General features: G+C 40.9%; 1 protein-coding gene across 3 annotated transcripts in view; it reads left to right on the top strand.

Annotated features, from left to right (window-relative positions):
- The first annotated feature begins 9900 nt into the window (after nucleotides 1-9900).
- The window catches only part of LOC122534598 (serine/threonine-protein kinase 17A-like), a 94294-nt gene continuing 81988 nt past the window's right edge, over nucleotides 9901-22206 (top strand). For 2 of the 3 annotated variants that reach the window (XR_006307935.1, XM_043665385.1), the window contains exon 1: nucleotides 9901-10801. Coding sequence is in view for 2 of the 3 variants with exons in the window: in XM_043665385.1 (XP_043521320.1) it covers nucleotides 10668-10801 (134 nt within the window). In the remaining variant the exon portion in view is untranslated. The remainder of the gene's footprint in view (nucleotides 10802-22206) is intronic. The other variant, XM_043665386.1, reaches the window with a different exon arrangement.

Consider the following 22206-nt stretch of genomic DNA (forward strand, 5'->3'; position numbering starts at 1 on the left):
AGATTGTAATCACAATTTCCTGTCGGTTTTACTTTCGGCTAAAGGACGTCTTGAATACAGATAACGCGCCGTTCCGACGTGCGCCCTTCCGAAGGAAATAAGAAATTCTCCCTCCCCCCCGTTCGCTTGCCGAACAAAACATCGTGGGGGACTGTGTAAATGTCCGTGTATTATTCAAACGGTAGCCGGTCCCGGGCACAATGTTCACGTGAAAGGTTTGCACAGATGTAGGCCAAAAGGAGAGGCGAAAATGATTTCGGCATCGCTCGCGATTGGTAGGCTGTTACACGCGCGTTTCATCGAGTGTTTACGAATGTACGCTCGGGGGGAGTACAAACGTACAAAGCCCCACGGGAACAATAACTTTTGCCACGAGTGACAACATAAATCTTTGAAGTGAGGGTGGTCACGTTGCCGGTGCGCAATCCTGATTTCATTTACTGCGTGGTGTAGTTGAGCACGGCATGTTTAATATTACGTGAACATTTACTATTTTCATCGGGGTCTTCTTATAATGCGTATTATGAAATTCCACGTAATGTATAATTATTACGTACAATTATACGTAATTATGTATTACTTAATGCACGTTATTGTTAAAGTCTTTTGTGAATACGTGCACAGAGTTTAGAAAATGTATTCGCATGTGCTCTTTGTCTTTCGGTGGAGAAATATTTTTCAATGACGGTGTATGAAAGTGTTGTAAAATGATACGAAATTCGAAAACTAATTAATGTATAATATAATGTAATAGATACGGAGGTGTATAAGTACTTTTATAGGAAAGGTGAAATTTTTATTTAGTTCCTTCGTAAAAATGTCCAAACATGGATAAATTGTGGAAAATGACACGTTTCATTATAAAAACGCTGTATTCAATATTATATTAATGAGTAATATAATTATTATCATTACATTAAATCTAAAAATCAATTGCACTTATACTATATATATACTGCACACACGGGAGAACTACGTGCTTTATTATAATATTCTTATATGTATTAATAAGTAAATACATTGCACGATGCAATTTATTTTGATTAAAAAAAAGTCATTTCACGGACGAATACTGTTACGTACGTACATACATAATCAGCTGAGGTGTTAAAAAAGAAATACAAGAGGAAGTACGATAACGAGTACATATGCTGTTAGCGTCATTGTTGTCTTATCTGCTTAGACAAAGACGAATGATACCGTCCATTTTCCCCGAAAACGTGGCATCTCGATCAACCAATCGTTGGAGAGATCGGTCGAACACCATTCGCTCGGCAAACACGTGGCTTTTGAAACCGGGCCCGTGTTCATGGAACAATATTCCGGCACCTGGATCCTTATCGCGATGCGCAAATCCAAAAAGGAAGCTGCTTCCACGCACCGTCGGACAAAGGATCCGGAACAGCTTCCTCAAGGCCGCATAAAGATCCCCAGACCTCGCATAAAGGAACCACCTTTTCAAACGGCTGTGAAAGCCCGAGCACCGAGCCTCTGTCGCGTACACACGCGCACGCACACTCGCGCTCGGTTGCAAATGTAAATTACGATTCTCGCGTATTATGGCATGAGATTCTCGCGTGTATCGAGGCGAATCGGGCAAGCAGGTTGTGCAGGTTAAACGTGAACAAAGATTCACTCTGTGGTATGTTGAGACACGTTAGAGAAACTTGCTGTGTGTGTGTGTGTCTGATTGCGTTGCAGGATAAAGTGAATGGAGCGAAAAGTAGCACTTTTGTTTCAGAATGGAATTTTGTAAACGTAATTATGATATAGAACGTAACGATAATATGATAATATAAGAAAAAGAATGAGGTATTAAGAATTGTTTATTGGTAATTTTTAGTACTATTTATTACAAAGCTCAGATACTATTATGAGTTTAATATTAATTATTTAAAGTTATTGATATTAGGGTAATTTAGCTTTGTAATAAGGGGGTACTGTTGTTATCTATTATTTATTAACATAGTTATTATTTGGGATTATTATTATTTATTAGTAATTTTAGTACTCCTTGTAAACTGTTACAATTTAATATTGATATTAATTAACATTCCTTTTGAATTACCGTGACTGTAGTTTAACTTTGCGATGAGTAGTATTGGAATCATTAATATATAACTTTTATCAGAATAAAATTGACCAAAACTTAGTTTATTAGTTTGCGACCCCCTCAGGGCATGGGGGTATAAGAATAGGTCCTGGGTAAGTCCTGCCTGTCGTAAAAGGCGACTAAAAGGACAATTATCTCCGAGATTAATCATCCTCGTGTGTGCACAAAATAATTTTCAACGTGAAACAATGTTTAACTTAATTTTTAATAAATTTTGTACATGTGATGTTTGACAATACATTAAGCAATTGTGATCATTCGAGGACGTATTTATCTCGTTTAGTAGTTTACTTGTTTAATAATTCCATTTTTGTTTTGTAATTGCAATGCCTGAAATTGATTAATATTAATTTATAGTTCATCGAAATTGTCGGTAGTTAACAGGATATCCTATCCTAACCTGAATTTTATTATCGTTATCCTTTTAACAGAAATTTTTATTCCATATATTCGTAAAGCGATTATCTAAACATACGATCCCACTTACCTTTTATCTTATCCTCAGCAGTCTGAGAAATTATTTATTTACTAGAACAAGTTGTTAGTTCTTGTTCTAAATGTTTGTATCATTATACATACATAGATCAAATGATCGACGTACTCTTCTTTCAATCGATCTTGCGCGAAGTTCATCCGGAAGCGGGATTTGGTAAAAGTATAATAAAATTTAACGCAGACTCGAGCGGCACGTTGCCAATCTCCGTGATAAGCTATGATAATTTGTACCGCGAATCTAGGTCGTCAGGCAACGCGATACCAGGGAGCGAACCTATTCTTTGCTCCAAATTATAACATTCTCGTTTACCTACAATGTTCCGTCGTGCTCTTGAACTCCTTCCGTGAAACAAGCACGTGAGAAAGGATATATACCAGCCGTATGTATATCTGACGCGATTCCCGCGTCCCTGCAGATTTTTCACCTCCGTCATCAATGTATCTCATCGTCACTTTCGAAACTTGGGGAGAGTCGGTTTGATAGATGGCTCTTTTGTTCTGTCTGTCGGGTTCCCTTCTCTTAATCACTTAATCATTTAACCCTTCATTTGCGTTTCCATTTGTACTTCTTCTTTACACAAGTTAGCATGCACGTGTGTAGTTGAAAATCATGTACAATTGAGCACATTGAGGTGAAAAGACAGGGGGAAGGATGCAAAGTAAAATGTAGGTTTTCAGAAAATTGAACTTGGAAATTCACTCGGTACGCTCTCGGTAATGAGATTAATCGATCATAGACAGGATACGAGCAAACATTCAAACAGGACTACGTTCCCAAATCAATGACGTATGCAGAGTATAAATTTTTTTCACTTAAGGCACCATTTTTCAAAAATATAGACATTTTGAAAAATTTGCGTCTATGTTCAGTTAACATAGCACATAACACGTAATGTGTTATTTATATTAATAATATTTATTATATTAATTATTTATATTGATTATATTTGTCCTCAGACAAATTTCCTAATTTAATTTTCTGCGAAACGAAGCAATTCTACTCTACTCACGTAGAGTAATCACTAATTTCTGTTCGAAGTTAATTAAATTCACGCTTGATAAACTTTCAAACCGAATATTTGAAATCATATTTCCTATCTATATGAAAAGATCATTTCTCTCGCGTGTAATTTTCAATCGCATGCTGCGTATATTGTAGAAACGTGTGTATATTGAACAACTTAGGTCAGGAACACTGGCGAGCGTGTTAGATCGGCTTCCTCCCTTTCTTTCTCCGAGTTGACTTCCTGCCGCGTTGCCGAGCATGATCGGCCTCGGTCGTCCTTGCCCCTTTTGCCAGGCAGCACGCCGTTACCATCTACTAGCTGGCACGAAAACATCACCTTGTCGGATGGATTAGAAAGGCACTCTCGCATGCCAGAATGGCTTTTCTCTTCTCCATTCCTCAGCTTGCGGTCGATGCGTAGGAGGGAAAGTTACCAGGATCCCCCTCTGGGATCGGAATTGTTCGTGTGTCCGCGTTTCGAAGGGAAGCTGCGCTCTCGAAACGATCGACATCTGTTCGTTAAAAACCGAGTAGGAAGGAGAGCTGAAAAACCAGTCGATACCGCGTCCTCCGTTCTCCTGTAACATAAGGAGCATGAAGCACCCACAGTGTGGGTGTGCGGGTACTCGAAATTTCGAGTTCGGGTCGGGCGGGTAGCCTGACGATTTCGGATCGAGTTGGAAAAAGTTCAAGGGGGATAGGATCAGAGACGAGCATTATTCGTATAATATTTCGAATAACATTTTATTCGAAATATTTGCTGAAATAATGTAAAGAAAAAGAGTCAGGAGATCCTTTCTTCACAATTTTGGTTTATTTAATAAATTTGCCTTTAGTACAATTTTTTGTTGGAACGTTTTGTTAGTTAATCTGTTTGCTTTAGGCGAGTTTGTTGTCGTTTTTTGTTGGAACGTTTTGTTAGTTAATCTGTTTGCTTTAGGCGAGTTTGTTGTCGTTGCAAATGAAAACAAGCAGAAGATGGCGAAGGAGTGTTATATTTCAAAAATATATTTTTAATTATGGTGTATGCGTTCAGAGATGTGCAATCATTTCTATTATCTGTAAAATGTTGTAGTACAAGAATTTTTACACTATCATTTATTTGTAAATGTTGGTCGGTTGATGTAGATTCTGCTTTATTAAATATTAAAAGCGAAGCAAATTTATTAAATAAATCAAAATTGAAAACGACTCTTTTCCTTTACATTATTTCAGTAAATATTTTGAATAAAATTTTATTCGAAGAATTCGTTCGAAACGGTGTTCGAATAAAATTTTATTCGAATAATGCCCAACTCTAATCCTATCCCCCTTGAACTTTTTCCAACTCGATTCGAAATCGTCGGGCTACCCGTCCGAACCAGCCCGTCTTTGTGTAAGCCCGACCCGAACAATCGGGTCCCATAATTTCGGGTACCCGCACATCCCTAAGTGAGATATACTCCTCACTTCAAAGAGTCGAAGAAACTCGCTGGAGGTGTTTTGTTGGCAGACTACGAATATTTTCAGGCATTTTTCAGAAATTGGAACTTGAATAAAGTTCCAAAGCTCGATTGAACTGAATTAAAGTCAGCTTCAGAGATCGAGAAAAAAAGTTTGTGATTGAACATTAAATTGAAATGAAATACTTGTAATATTTTATACCCAACTCGGGACAAATATTTATTTGGATCCCAATTTTTCCAGCGTTCACAGTAATCTAAAATCCCGATACTTTCGAACGATTACGTGCACTTTGGGTACGTTGCTTCTCCACCGATCTCCGAGCGCGTTCGTTGTCCTTAGCCGGCGCGCGTGGGATCGCGTGCCAAATAATCCTTGAGAAAACTCGGTGCAAATCGCGCAACGATGAATTAAGGAGCGAGAAACGAGTCTGTCTGTCTCCCCCTCTCTCTCTCTCTCTCTCTCTCTCTCTCTCTCTTTCTCGCGCCTTTGTATCCAGATCGCGTGGCAGATTATCGTCGTGCAACGCGTTACACGTATTTTTCTCACATTCCAAGAGAAACGTGCATCTCGATCCGCTGTCGAAAATATCGACGTGTCACGAGTGAAATGAGGAGAGACACTCTCTCGTTTGATCGTCAACATCGACTGTGCTCGATATTAATTACCCGCGTTCCACGATGAGAAAGCGCGAGAGTAAAAAAAAACATTATTTCCGATCGCGATCGTGCTCGAGGTAGCCTTTTTCTTCTTCTATAGATTAAACGCGTTGATTTCAACTTGGAGCCAATCATCGTTGCAGACGGACAGTCGTTGACTGTCGCTGGCGGTATTTAATGGATGCGAGCGTCCGTGAAATGGTCATCGGGAAGGAAATGGCGCTTTAGTCCATTCGACTCGATGATGCAGCGTGTGCAGGATCATCGATTACGACTGCTATCCTAGGAAACTGGTTGCTCGCGATGAATCAGTCTCGCATCATCGACGAGATGTACAATACGATGATGAAATACGCCTCATCCTCGCTCATCCTTGCCGATATCTTGTTAACGTGGCTTCAATGTTGGGGCCATTTTCTCGAAAATTCACCGAGTGCGTGAATTTTATGTACATATCGTACATATCTTGATTTCTTCGTCTTTCTCATGATTCATTAACGAGAACACCACATATAATACTTATACAATGCACGTTACTCCGTTAGATCCAATACACTCTGCAATTGTCCATTTTATATTAGAAACACGAACAAAATTTCGGCAATTGAAGAGAGAAACTTGTCGTTTCAATCTAGATTGAAACAGTTCGTCCAGAATTCTTCGTCACTTTACCATATTATGGAAGAGTTAACACTCTCCTACGTTGCTTCAATTATCCAACAACTGAAGAGAATCATTGAGTCGTTTGCATTTTGACGGAATGATTTAAAGACCGCGGAAAGAAAACGATATTTCGAGGTAAACGTCGTCGCTGGAGTCGAAGTGGAGTCATTCTGCCGAAGTTGCTTCAATTTAAAAGTCAATTATCTTTTATGTCCAATGAAGATGTTGCAAAATCGTTTGATTGTTTCTTTCGTTAACAGAAAATCAGAGTTAACGAATCAGGGGATGTGCGTTCGTACTCGAAAGGGATATTCAACAGTTGTCTTTTTGAAAATATGCCAGTCGAAATCTAGAAGGATTTACAATTCTACAAGCCGAGGGAAAAGCAATTCCTTCCACCGAGAGTCTATTGAGCAGCACGAAACTCGCTTGCTGTCCTGTAACCTACTTGGATCTGGTATTACCAGACACATTCTCGATGGGGGCCGTATTTCGCAGGTCAATTTAATTTAAACGGAAACATTATTTCGACGGTATGCATTAATTGCGTCAGGTAGACTCATCGAAAGCGCCAGATAGAGATTCACGATTGAGAAACTCGTCCGCCCGTTTCGCAAGATCCTGTTAAGAAACGCGTTCGGTTAGCTGCTCGTTCGTCTGGTCAAATTTCTTAATAGGATGTTACGTAGCCTTCGGTGGAATTCGTTCTAGTGGCGCTTGCAACTATGCGAGAAGCTCATTTGTTAGCTTCGTTCTCTTCGCGTCTAACTGAATTTTTCGCACATTTTTTTCACTTTTCCTCAGTATCTTCGTTTCATCCACTTTTCTCTTGATCTCATCTTCGTGCTTTGAGGTGAAAATTGGGGTAGAAATTTTAAACGTGATCATCTTGAATTATTCGACATTGTTGGTTATCAACGATGACGTTTAATAAAGTTTTCGACATTATAAAGTATCTAAAGAAAATACCGTGCGATTGTTTAAATTGTGTACAGTGCTATTATTTAAAATGGAATTCTTTTCAACCGGTTCATCAGCGATAGAATAATTTAATTTGGTCATGGTCCACCTGTATATTATTTGTACGAAGCGAATTGTACGAACTCCATTTATTGAAGCGAAGTTTTAATTAATTCTAGACTGACTAAGCTTTCGTTAGTTACATCCACTCTGTTCGAACAAGAACAACGAAAAGTAAATTGTTCGTCTTCTGACAAATACAGACAAAGTTAGAAGTTCTGCTGCAACTGATGTTTCTAAGCTATTTTAGTTTTCTCCTCTTAGTTTAAACCCAAATCAAACCTTCTGGTGGCAGAATTATTAATGGCAGATTCATCTACGACGAAGAAAGCACGAGGGACGCGGTAAATGCATAATTCACTGTCACTCGAGGTATATTTATTATGAGTGACACGATGCGTGGCTAAAGAACACTGTCGCTCACGCGCGCCAACGACAGCCGTAGCAGAGAGAACGCGTTAATTCGATTAAACGAATTCCATTAAATTAACTCGATTTCCAATTGCACCGATGTCTGGCGGTGCGAGACTCGATCGGAGTACGGCACGAAAGGGGAGGGAGGGGATCGTACCACGTCATAGTTGGATCGCCCGAGACAACGGTTATCCTTATTCGAGATTAGCTGATTTATCGGCGGCATTGGAAGCTGCACCGACTTATTAGGAGATCTGTAATGCAGAGGCGCGTATAGCCGCGACTCGCGGCGGCAGCGGCGGCGGCGGCCCCTCTCCTTTCTCTGGCTGGTTGCTGGCTCTTTCGCCGCGAAATCGATAAATTATGCATTCAATTATTCATGCCCGGTCGCCATAATCATGTACGGTAGTTGACAAGATCCTGGCACGCTTTACAAGCTCTCCCCCTAGCTCGCCGCGTTTCTTCGCTAGCCCAAGGTGAGTTCCGTTTACTCGCTCGGTCGTATAAGCCGTTCGGTTTACTCGGCGTCGTCGTCGATGCCTTTGCTAGCTCGTTAACCCTCGTATGAAGAAGAGAACCAACCGGGTCGTTTTGACCTGCTTTGGCGCGTAGCACGAGCCATTTCACTGCACATCGGTAGGGCATGTTACTTTGCCATGTGTCGTTTTCCTTTCTTCTTTTTGTTATCGAGTTAGGACGTTGAAAGATAAGGACGTTCCTTTGACATGAGGTTTGTTTGGAGATTAGGAAGAGAAATCTCAGCCTCGACGGTTTTAACAAATTCGAAAGATGCTTCGTGACATAACGTGAATTTAGTTCTTCTCCAGCTCGTTTGAGTTTTATCGATGATATTAAATGAATTTGTGCGATGAAATTGTTGAAATTGTTCAGAAACCAACCTGCCACTTTGTTACGATTCAATTCAACCTTTCAGTAAGTAGATTTAACAAATATACACGATTAACACTTTATCGACCGGTCGTGGTTGAGGCTGCCACTCAGTAAGTACCGGCTTAGTCGCGCCCGAATTTACTCCCAGTACCGGCTAAATTTTCACTATGCATTGTGTTGTGCTTATTCCTTTTGTTTTAAAGTAATGGAATTTTATTGATATTTATACTTTATTTTGTATTTGTTTTATACAATTTATTGCCTTTTTAACTTACATTCATGAAATAAATTCAAGGTAACAGTAATTAAATTTTTTAATATTTATTTAGAGTGTGGTATCTCTCGTAACAAAAGCAATCGAAAAGCCGATAAATAGGCTACCGGTCGAAGAGCGTTAGGAATCGAAAAGCCGATAAATAGGCTACCGGTCGAAGAGCGTTAGGAATCGAAAAGCCGATAAATAGGCTACCGGTCGATAAAGTGTTAAGAGGTCAAAATCGATCGATATATATATATATATATATATACTTCTTCAGTGGATTTGCATTGTCAAATCTTACTTCATCCATTTTAAACACTGCAACCAAGAGGAGATCCTAAAAATACATCAAAAAATTATCGTGTTTATACAACGTTCTGCCAAACCGCGACACTTCTCGATCCTTCTCCTGTGGGACTAAGAAATCAACAGAAATCACTTGTAGCACCTGCAGACCTCGGCTGAACCGAGTTTTCTACCCGAAAAGCACGGCATTGAAATCACTCGCCGCCGGCGAGCAGCTCGCGCGGTGTCGCTGCGATCTCGTTGCACCGAATGATATTACTTATTAATCGTGAGATCAGTTTGCAAAGGGGTGGACGCTGACGAGGAAGAAAGGGACACGCACGGGGATGAAATGCGTGTACGCGAACGTACGAGAAACGGCCGAGAGAAGAGGGAGAGAGAGAAGAGGAAGTGGCCGGTCGGTGCATGCCTGTCACGTCTCTCCCTCTCTCTCTCTCGCGCGCGTTCGGAGCAGCGTGTAAGAGTAAGTCCACCGGTTCAGGCTCGGCCGGTCTCGGTTCCGCTCGGTACCCGCTTCGGGTACTGTCACCGCGCTTTTCAATAGTGGGGATACGCTGCACTCCCACCATCGTTCTCGGAGATAGCGAACGCGCCGGAGGATCGGGTAGAGGGAGGTAGGGAATCGCGCGAGGCTTCGGCGGAAGGTTCAATTGTTGGTCAACCATCGCGAAGAGTGGTTGCGCGTGGTAACACTCGGCACGGATAGAAGCGCGTGCTTCGTTTCGCGATCGGTGCGTGCACTAAGGGGGCTAAGACTTGTGCGTTCGGCGACGACGTCGCGCTAACCGACCACCATCGTGCGAGAACGTGCAGCAAGATGAAACGTACGCGCGCGTCTAACCGACCGGCAGTGACGTGGTGAATCTAGTTTTGCTCGGTTTCTTTTTTTTTTCTGGTTTTGCGCGGTTATTGTACCGTGAGTAAAGAGCCAAACCCCGTTAAACGTCCGTGTTGTAAACGCGCAGTGACCGAGAGAAAAGCAGAAAGAGAGAGAGAGAGAAAACACCTTCCCTTGTTGTTGTTCTTGTCGTTTTTTTTTTCCCCCCTCATTCGCCTCTCTAACGTGTGCACGCGGAGGATATTCACGTTGGGAACACATCTCGCTGGCTGTGACTCGCGCTCGCAAGTGAAATCTCTTTCTCCTTTCTTTCTTCCCTTTTCTTTCTTTTTCGTGTGGCTCGACTCAACGAGGGAAACACAGAGAAAGAGAGAGAGAGAGAAAGATTACCGCTCGTGTGGCTTGCTCTGGTCATCCACCTTGGTGGTCGCGACGCTTCGTCGTACGACCACGGACGAAGACGAGAAACAGTTGTTGTTTTTTTATCGTTTTGGAATTACCCGAGTGCATCATTTTGCTTTTCGTTCAGTTGACGTACCGTCGACCGGACAGCAGCGGCCATGACGGCGGACAGCTTGTTCGAGACTACCAGCATCCCAGGGCATCTCGCTCCCACGCCCCAGAGATTGGAGAGGCTTCTCTCGAAACAGACCCTCGAGGAGCTGTACGAGGTCGAGGAACAACCTTTCGCACGGTGAGTCCAGTCTTTGCTTCTCTTTGCCTTGCTTCCTTCATCATTCTTCGCCTCGCCTCGCCTCGTCTCGTCTCGTCTCGTCTCGTCTCGTCTCGTCTCGTCTCGCTTCGTTTCGTTTCGCCTCCGCGTCGCCTCGTTATATCTTCGTCTCGTCTACTACTATTTTATCTGTTCGCCTCTCGTCCCTTTGTCTAACGAGGTTACCGCGTCTCTATGCTTCCGACTCGGAACCGGAGTACATGCCGCGGTCGTTCTTCCCCTACGCGTGTCCTCGCTAGGTCGCCGATCTCCATCGCGCGCATCGTTGCTCCGTTAATTAAAATTGTTTACAATCTCGTTCCTCTGTCTCTTTTCCCACCCCTCTTGCTCAGCTCTTTCTCACGAGCGTCCGTTTGGGAATCTCTGTTCAAGAAAACTCGCGATTCCATTCTCGAAACTTGTTTGTCATTTCGAAAACAGCTGCTCGACCATTCTCGAGTAATCCAACCGTTCTCTCCAATAGTCACTCTCAGCGGGGAGAAACGGAAAGACACTCTCGAGTGAAATTCTCGCGATGGTCGTCCACAGCTCGAGTGGACACTCACACCGTTAAGTTAATTTTGAAACAGCTGTGAAATATTGCTCGAAACATTTTGTACATTTTGTTACTCCGTCTCCAATTGAAAACCGTCGGTACGATTCTGCCAGAAACCTAACATTCTCTCGCAATCGGAATAGGCAGCAGCTTTCAAGAAACAATTTCCGAGACCAACTCTCGAATGGACACGAACCGTTGCGCTTTGTTTTGTTTGTCTGCCCGTGTCGAAACACGCTCTTCTGGAAACGACATTGACGATTGCCTGCTCGAAGCAAGACTCGGGCAGCGCAAAAACAACGGTGAAAATAAGTTTCAAGCGTGAAACTATTTCAAAAACTCTAGGGGCGAAAAAGGAGGGGGGCGGGGGGAGGGCGAGAGAAGCTGGTTTCGAGTAGGGCCTGGGACACCCTTATAACCCGGCCCTGGGCCCTGTCTGAAAAAGAAAGTGCCCCTACCGCGAAAGATCGAGGTCGAGACTTCGCGCACCGATATTCTTTTACGACCTCCGTCCACACCAACGTCTCTCTTTCCCTCCCTCTTCTGTTGCCTCTTTTAAAGGAACAGTCGAAAAAAGAAAAGGAGAGAGTTGAAAGATCGTGAATAGCTGGAAACGTTCGTTCGGTAGCTGTGAGCAAGGCTGGCGGGGATCATCTGCGAAGACGGTTCTTCCTCGGTGTCCTGAATGAGTTTTTCAACTTTTATGGTGTACAAAGAAACTGAGTCGGACTGAGTCGTGCGTGCGGATAACCATTTAACATTGGAATATAGTTGCTACGACAAAGTATTCAAACAAGTTTATAGAAACTTCTGTTTCTTCTTTCTTTCTTTCTTTTTTTTTTTTTTTCTCTTTTTTTTGTAGGAACACTTGGAAATACTTTCTTTACATACAGTGTCCGAACGTTCTTTTGTACGTGTCGTAACGAAACTCTTTGACACATGGTCAAACATTCTAGCGAGACACGACCATCGTAATTATATTGATTGAGTTTGTAACAAATTTAAAAATATATAGTTATCAGTGAGCCTCGACATTCACAGTGAGACTTGTACATCTTTAATGTTTATCATGTGCTTAATATAGCTGAATTGAATTTTTGCCACATGTACTTATACTACAATCTTTTACGATAACGTACCAGACACGATCATTGTACTTTGGATCACTATTGTCATTAAAAAAAAAAAAAAGCGCTATCATTAGAAAATTTACCACACACATACAGAGCGTGTACTCAAATTTTTAGATCCGCGTGTATATTGCATTTGATTGTTTCTTAATTTCAAATATCACTCGTCTTGAAAGTCTTTCTGTAATGAAAGATCGACCTATCGTTTCTTTGTGTGTGTTGTGTGTGTGTGTGTGTGTGTACGTCGCTTGTAAAACCGGTGATAAAGCTGGTTGAAAGAATCGACGATTAGCTATTATCGCGGTGTTTCGACGGTCGTCAAGGCCGAGAGGGAATTTGCAAAATCGCAGAACCACGTGACACGTATCGACGTTTAGTGTTACAATTTCGGAGCGAGTAATTACGAAGGTCACGTGCTCCGAATTCCATCTCGAAAGGAAAAGTTTCGCTCGCGACGCGCGTGTGTATGCAAAGTATGCAAGTGTTCTCTCTCTCTCTCTCTCTCTCTCTCTCTCGCGCGCGCGGCGCAATATTTTCTGTTAACGCTCTATAATCAGAATTTCCTTTACATAGATAACGTTCTTAAGTATTTGGTATTTGAACACAACACGGATATACATATGGAATATTATACTTGAAATAGAGAATCTCCAATTTAATAATATATCCAATTTATTAAAATTATAAACTACATTTAATACAATTGACTTTTGAAAAGTTAATGAAACTGTGCGTATCTTAAATAGTAGTAATAATTTAAATATTTCACAGTCACAAATCTTAAAAGGATAGCTACCAAGATGTTCGTGAAAACAGTGAATAATATTGATCGGTATGAATAAAGTTTCCAGTCACGTTCTAAAGTTATCTACAAGTTTTATAAAGCAAAATGAAGTCAAGTACATTGTACACGAAGTAACGAGGAATATATCTGTATCATTTCAATTCGGGAGATTTCAGTTCGAAATCTGTTATTAGAAAAGGTAAAGAAACATGAAAATTGGAAGTGAATTGTGTCAACGGTCCAAGTACTTACGAATGTTAATACGTGCAAAAGATTCTCCGTTCGAAGGAGACCTGTTAGTTTAAAAACCTGGGAAACAATGATCGTTACGATTATAAAGCACGAAATAATTGTGAAATAATTACGCAACGCGCGGACAGCTTCCAAATTTGTACGATGTTACGCGTTCAAAGGAGATTCTTAGTTAATTGCAGTTGAAAATCTGGGAAACAGTGATCGTTATAATTACGAAACACAATGGCGAAATAATAACTGTACAATCTATGGACAGCTTGTCCCATGTTGTACGATACTGAAGATTAAATACCTACGTTTCCTTCGTGAAAAGGCGCGGGGAATGCAGCCACCGTGACAAAATTCACTCGAAATAGTCGGGAGATCCTATTATGGCCACGGCCAATCGCGCATTCATCCTCGATTTGCTCGAGTGCCATTTCCATTCGCGGTCCTTTTGTTTGCTGCTTACTTGGAAGTGGGTAGTGACTGCTGCAAACGATATACTCTCTTAGTTGCACTGGCCGCTAATGTAGGCCACCGGCCACGGTGTTTATTGTTATTACACGTATCAACATCGTTCTCGTTATTTGCATGTAATCCCTCCCCCTGATCGCGGACGTCGTTCGTAAGAATCGTGATTCTTCGCGACAGAGAAAGAGAGAGACAGAGAGAAAGAAAAGGGTAAGGCACACGTTGTGAATGGTAAAAGCAGTATTAATATTTATCATCGAGCGAAGCTTCTAACAACGTAACTCGACGGTTCGTTCCCGACGATCCTCTATTAGTATTCTTCCGATGACCGGATACGTTCGAGATATGTATACCATATTCCACAAAGGTGTGAACCGTTGCAGAGATTTATGCAGTCGTCAATCAGGATCATCGGTCGTTAGGCGTTCGCCGCGTATGCAAAGCAACAGCTGTCTGGTAAATCACCTGATGCACTCTTGTACGGGAGATGCATTTTTGTACCAACCTATGCCTGGTTGATGGTGTACAGTGCTTTTCGTATTAACGACGGAAGATTTATAGCGGCTCGGGGAAATATTCGAACGGTTGGAAGAAGTTTCTATGAATATAAATGCGAGATATTTTGAAATTTTCACGCTGCAACGAGAGTAGGTTGTAGCAGTTCACGAAAGTGGTTGAACAATTGTAGGAACGTATTGCTGTGTGTGTTGTCTTGCGTAACATAGAATAGGGATTATAGGATTTCAATCATTTCTTTGTAAACGAGCATAATTTGAAAACACGTAGGTACTTGTGCGTGTGGTGCGTCTAACTGGTCAGAAGTTGATATTAATTGCGCATGTACGCGCAGTTGGCGGAAACGGAATCTTTTAGATTGTTTGGCCAACTGTGTGATACAACGATATAACACTCGCGTGTGTTATTAAGAAAAGGAATGCAAACAACCGGCGCGATTCTTTGAAAGTGTTTCTTCGCTTACGTAAGATTCCAGGGAGAATTACATGTCCAAAACCAGTGACGCTTTTATTCGAATTTTTATTCACGATTTCTCAACGTTTCCCTGATGCACTGCATGTCAATCGTTGAACAAAGTATGAACTGTTCTCCTTCCAACGAAATTCACTTTCGGGAAAGGTATTCTTAAAATTCAAAAGTTTCTCAAACTGTGGTTCACAAAAGCTCACAGAAAAATGTATGTTATGTATTTATTTTGTCACTTTTCATCGATAAGAGTTTCATAGATTATATTGGTAAAGTTTGAGACCAACTTGAAACTACATATAGTTGTTATTACAAACGTACGTATTTAACAAAATATTAACATGTTTCAATCTAACGAGAGTTTCAAGCATATAACAAACATCGAATATTAATATAATATAATTAGTTTAAATAGTTTTATAATTTCTGCAAAGTAGATGCTTGCAACTGCTGTATGTATTTTCAGAAACATTTTATCAGTATAATCATAATAAAAACGGATATTACCGCGATGATATTACAATATCAATGAAGTTTCAAAATCAAGTATATAATAATAAACATATACGTAAAAGCTTTGTTGACAAATGTACAGATACTTTCATGGAATCATTTTAGGACTGTCAGTAACGTTGGAAACGATGTTAGACATTTCTTCTCGATAGTTCCATTAATCTATCAAGGACCAAGCGATAATTATAAATGCTCCGCGTGTCTAAAAGTTGTAAACAACGCTTAACGACCGTATCTCATTTCGGAGTTGAGAATCACCAAGTCACGAGCCACCATTACGTCCGTAACATTCGCAGTGAAAAACCTCTCGATATAAATATTATGATTATGACTGTATCGGTCTACAGGGTGTGTTATTCGCGAGTGTAAATAAACTGAGGCGAATGCGCCTCGTTTCGTTTACCACCGATTAAAAAGTTTTACGTGCGCAATCGATACTAACCCCCTCGGTGCATTACGGTGCACGCCGTTTTATCGTCTGCCTTGCCGATTTTTCGTCGTTATTCGTATTCGTCACGGTCTTGGCATTTGCACGTCGATTTACTCGTGCCTCGCGTCGCCGGTCGTTGCAAAACGAGCCCCTCGGGATTGTCGAACTGGTTGGCTAATAAACCGCGGGTTTCTTTGCCGCGTTTCAAGAAACTAAAACCTGCAGAAACGCGCAGGATAATATCCGCAGGTAATACATCTTCGCTTACATTTTGTTTATTTATCTCTTAATTTTCATTGAACGCAAAACAGGTGACCCTACGTCCATAAATTCATTTGTCAGATGACGAGATAAGAGTCGTAAATTTTCAAGATAAGCTTCCGAAGATATTAATGAAAATTGCCATGATAATATTTATGAAGAAATTATTTATTATTGCATTATTGTAATTATATCGTTAAATTAATAAGCTATAGATAAATCACGATAGAAGTTTGCCATCGTAATAATATTTTAAAGTACGAATATAATGCATGGCACTGTTATTTCTCAACGTGACAATTAAAAAATTTTCAAAATTTCGTCTGGAAGAAGCAAAGTGTTCGTGTTTATCGATTTTACGAAAATATATATTTGCGAGAATTTTTCACATTTGAAACGCGAGTTTCTGACTTGACGCGTCTCGATTAATTCGTCCTGTCAATTATTTTCTGCCTCGGTATCCAATAAAATTCCATCGACGGTAATAGAGTGTTGTACAGAACCAGAAGGTGCTTCTAGGTTTTCTCGTTTCAGGTGTGAAATTGCAAACTAAATTGCAACGAGTTTTATGAATCACGCGCACGGTATTTCCCTACGTAAATATTTCGTTTCGTTGATTAGAGAAACGCGGTCGCGAGAGGAACTTGAAGCTTATGTGCACAATTACGTGCTACACTTACGTTAGGATACGGAGAAATTCATTACTCGTGACTCAGAGAATAAGTGGATTTTTTTTGTAGAGACGCGAAGAAACGAGACGCGACAGTGTATTAAATTTTTTTAACATCGCGTGACTTAAAACACGATTTACGATTACGTCCGTATAACCACGTTTTGAAAATTTTATTTTATTTTATTGCCTCATCGTATTTCATCAGTATTCCGTCGTTTCAGAAATATATGTATAATAATCTTCAACAGCTATATAAATCCAACACATTTATATCTCATTTGAATTTCAGCTGTGAAAAGAGGAAATGTAAGAAACCTTTTTTATATATTGAATTTTATTGGATTTATTTCCATTCATTTATTTCGGTACAAAAGTAAATCTCTCAAAGGTTAGAGTAAAAAATAATCATAGTAGAGTTGAGTTGACATAAATTTATCATATATAAATAGTAACGAACGGCACAAAAAAAAAAACATTTTGGCATTTTTGTACTCATCTCTGACTCAACGCATCCAACACGAATGAGAACCACAGTTCTCACGTTTAACAAAAATTGAAGATCCCGAAAATTATAGTGAAATCGATGCTAAAAGCTTCAAAGAAGAAAGAGGAGGGAGGGAAAAATCTGTCCGTGGCGGTTGTCGAAAATTGCAAAGTCGATTAAAGCTCCAGAGTGTGAAATGAAAGCGTCAAGTGTCAGATATCGTTAGAATTGAAAAAAGAAAACGAATTTTTCTCCGTTTGTAACGCACCGTGGAAATCTTGAGACGCGAGCGATGAGACAAGCGCGAACGGGGGGTGAACGTAGCGCGTTTTAACGAGCCCCCCATCGGACGAAGCGGAGCGAATTCAATCGGCAGAAATATATTTCGCGGACTCGGGGTGGAGAGTGGGACGCGGAGAGCGGATGCTTTTTATGGTATCGGGTCGTGTCTTAGAATACACGGAGACAAGTGGGGATCGTGGAAAGCAGAGGAGAGCGAGAGAGCGAGAGAGTTTAGCGTGGGTTGAAAATAGCCTGTGGCCGGACTGAGAATGCCGAGACCGTCCGCTATGCACTTGCCACTCGATATTTATACCCTTATAATAGGTGGATACGTTACAAGCGTATCTTCGTCCCTCGTCCAGTCGAGAGAGCCAGCGAATCAACAACCACTTACCTGGAACGATGGATAAACGCGGAAACATCGATATTCCGTTCTATAATTACGCTCGATCGTGAGAAGGGTGAAGGAAACGGTTCTGCCTGTTTTAGATGCGTTCTACGTCGGTATTTCCTATGTCGGTATGCTTGTAGACTTTTAGAACTATGGTATACATTATTTCCTTTTAATTCTCGAATGTTACGTGAATTCCAGCTTGTATACAATATCGGAGAATTTATTTTATCAATATGATAGATACGTAACAATGTATTATAATTTCATGAGTGAGAACATTCAAGTTTCATCGATGGTTCATTCGTTAATGATAATGATAAGTTGCTTAATGGAATCTAATTTGTGGAAAGACGTGATATTTTTTTTTTGATACAGCTCCGATATGTGTGTTCTAGAGAATATGTTGTGTCAATTGTTCATTGTTCGACAAAAAGTAATATACTTAAGATGCGAAATTTTTAATAACGTTGATCAAACGTTCCTTCGCGTACTCATTTCGAAAGTTCAACAAAAGTTTCAGTTATTTACCATGTTAGCATGTGGAGTAGCTCTATTTTCTTTTTTCAGGGAATTCATCCATATTTATCGATGATAACAGGTTTATTCGACGAAAAATGACCGATCAGACCCTGCTAAATAATTCCTTCTAAAACGACGAACGATGTGACTTGCGACTAAAAAGTGAAATGTATTCATCTCGCGTGTGGATGCTGTCGATGCGCGATTCGAGACACGGCGTCCTTAACCGTTGGCGAACAAAGACGCCACGCGGAATACGGACAAACCGGATACGCGGAATCCTTTACGCTAGGAGGCGAAGCCGATGCAGCCGGGAGATCTCGTTTTTCCCCCTCGGTGGAAGGTCATCGACGACCAGCTCGCGAGCAAGCCTCGAACAAGTAGGCAGCCAGGCTGTCGCACTAATTGCAGGTGCCGTTACCGTTACTTTCCAGATGGCATGCCCGTTTCTGTCGCGTTACCTCGTCCGCTCCAACCAGAGCGCTCCGTCGTTCTACGTAACCAGAGTGGAGTTCGTCGCCACGACTTTTTTTCTTTCTTCTTCTTCTCCACGCTAACTCGTTTCTTTCACGAGCCGTTCGTCGATCATCGGACTTCCTATAAGATGTAAGTCCACAGATCTTTTCGATTTTTTTTCAACGAACCACGCTCCCGTGATTTTCACGTCTTCGCTCGACGTGTCCCGTGAATATTTTTCTTAACTTTTCTGAGAATCGACGATTATCCAGCATATAGTAGGTAATCTGTGGTAGATTCTATGTAAACTAAACTATCAGAAATTATGTAATTTTTATATATTTTGGCGTGCGTTTAAAGTATATTGCACTTTTGCTAGTTCATAAAATCATGAATCTGCAAGATACAAACGATGATACGTAAGAGTTATTAATTTTTTCAATTCAGTTTTAAATTACAAATCTGCAGTCGTTACGGCACGCGAGAATTACAAGTTTAATTATGAATTTGTATGAAAATTCGAAATTTATTCAATTCAACATGTGAAAGTTGCACAAATTTTAGGTTACAAAGTTATGAATTCGCATTAAAAAAATCCGCTAATTTACTCAAAATTCTTTGAGTGCTTTCAGTGCTTTATAAAATTACAAATCTGTGTAAAGTCTATCCAACGCACAAATCAAAACACAAGCGTAAGAATCACAAATGTTCGAGTAGTTCTAGTTCTACGCAGTTTACACAAAATTAAGTATATACAGTTACACATTAAATGAAGTATTAAATATCAAATTGTGTACACAGTTTGCACAAAAATTCACAGTCTACTCTATGTAATAATAACACGTATATGCGCTACACACACACACTTATACAGCATACGAGAATCCACGCAATTCACAGATTTTCACGCAGACTCCAGTGGTTGGATTTGAGACTGGCTATTAGTGGGAGAAACGTCTTTTATCTGGATTTCGATCTAAATACGTCCGTTGCATTTCCGCTCAGTCGATCCTCCCAACAGATTTTCGCCCGGACAGAATTACAGACCGATTCTTTTACAATTTTTCCTTCACCCTCGACGGAATTCCTACTCGCGGCACGTTCTACAGGACCGGCAGCTGTCTCTGAGACGAGCAACAGCTGTGCTCTCCCTACTGGTTCTAATGGCTCGAGCCATTCGTGGACGTTTCTGTGTGTCCTTTCCTCTCGAGTTGGAAGAAGCTTCCCGTGTTGCTCGTCAATGCTTCTTCCGTCGTTCGGGAGAACACTGATTCGACAGGAAGTCCTGGTTCTTCTTCACTTTTCCCCCTTTGCATCTTCTTCTATGAAAACGGAGCGAAAAGTGAAAATGGCCAATTTCGAGCTTTGAGTTTCTTCACGGTTCTTTCCATTCTTTCTTGTACTTTTTCTTCGTGTAGTTCATTATTTATCTATTGTAATTTTTCCCTCCGACGTTTATTTCTTTTTATTTCATTTTTATGGAACACACGTGCAAAGTTAAACCAAGTTGAACGAGTTGAAGAACATCGAGTTCGAAATCGGCTAGTTTGAAAAATATTGGAGATACAGTGCAAAAGGAGTAACTTTTAATTCATTGTTATTTTCTAATTTCTGTTTATAAGTTATTTATATGCCACTTCACAACATAGCAGATAGATTTTAGAATTTCGTTTTGATTCAGCATCGAAGGTAATATTTAGAATTTTCGAGATAGAAGATGATATCTCTGGACACTCCTAGTATAGTTTGGAACGAGAGACATCTTTTCGGAATCTTTTCAGAATTTTTCAGAAGGAGAATCTTCGTATTCGAAAAAAATCATCTTCTAAAATTTCAAAACTTATCCACCCGTTATAGAATTTTAAAAACTATCCGCTGTTCCAAACGTCTTTATCCTCTGTCGCAAAAATCCCAAATATCGTCATCTGCCCAAAAAAAAATCCTCGAGAATTCTAATTCTTGGAGTTTTTCGCAATGGAAAATAGTGGGCAAAAGGAAGGAAATGCATAATCTCCGAACCATTCCGAGCACAACCAAACAGATACACAGAGTTTGTTTCACCGAGCCAGAGAGATCTCCTTCGTTTCGACGAATCGTTTCGAACAATCGTTAGTCCAGGTTCTAGGTAAGAAACAGTCGTGACACAGCGACATTCCGGCCGCTCTCGCGACATCTTATTAACATCCCCTCTGCGCGATAGCGGCGATTATCGGGCGATACAGATACAGCGGATGATAAAGCGGTCGCGGCGTTCCGTGTCGAGGGCCTCTTCTTCAGCTTCCCGTCTCTTTAATTATATTTATCAGGTCGTTGGATCGGAACGGCTCGCCGTGCAGCGAGATCTCGCGTTCGATCGTCGCGAACTCTCTTTCTCTCTCTCTCTCTCTCTCTCCTTTTCAGAAAAAAAAAGAAAAAAAGAAATCAGCGTGGCTGGATCTTCACGGGTGAGAAAATACGATGGTATGCGGCCTGGCGCGCGAGCTACATCAACGAACAAACGTTGCCTTCTTCTCAAGGTCGCGCTGTGATCATTGTCCGTTCACTGCCGCGATCGATAACTCTCTTCTTTCCCTTGGATCGCGTTCCACGTACATACGAAGTCGACGGAAGAAGCCACCCAGAGTCTCTGCCGTGACTCTTGAGAGAGGAATAACGAGAAATTCCATTCCGTCGTCGTCGTTGTTGTTCGCTCGTTGTTGGTGCCGTATTTAGACTGGCTGGGCCGTGTTGTTCGTGCCCAGTAACAAAGACACGACGAATATCGTGGAGTATAGAGTGTCTCTCTGCGATTGTACCATGTGGCAGAGGTTGGACAAAGTAACGGAAACAGTGTGAGTTCGTTTGGGTGTCGAATCTGATTGTGAGTCACTTTCAGTGGGGATATCACATCTGTTCTTCTCGCGGAAAGATTCTTCAAATACCGAGGACTGTACGATTCTAATTACTTTCCTGTCGACAGACCGTAACGTGCTTGATTCCTCTGACAATTGTGCTTTTCAACTTTGATCTCATGCTGGATCTGTAACGGACTTGTAATTTAGAACATAATAGAATACAATATATAATTGTAATTTAGAATAAAGAAGTATATGACTGTCGGACGAACATTCGTTTCGCCTGTCAAAAATCATAAAAAGTCGGTGGATTCCTTTTTTCGTTTTTAAACCGCAAATTAGCCAAATTCGAGTACGTATATCTAGAAGACGAGAAAAATTT

This window comes from Frieseomelitta varia, unplaced genomic scaffold, assembly GCF_011392965.1.
Source record: "Frieseomelitta varia isolate USP_RPSP 00005682 unplaced genomic scaffold, Fvar_1.2 scaffold_618, whole genome shotgun sequence".
Classification (NCBI taxonomy): Eukaryota; Metazoa; Arthropoda; class Insecta; order Hymenoptera; family Apidae; genus Frieseomelitta; species Frieseomelitta varia.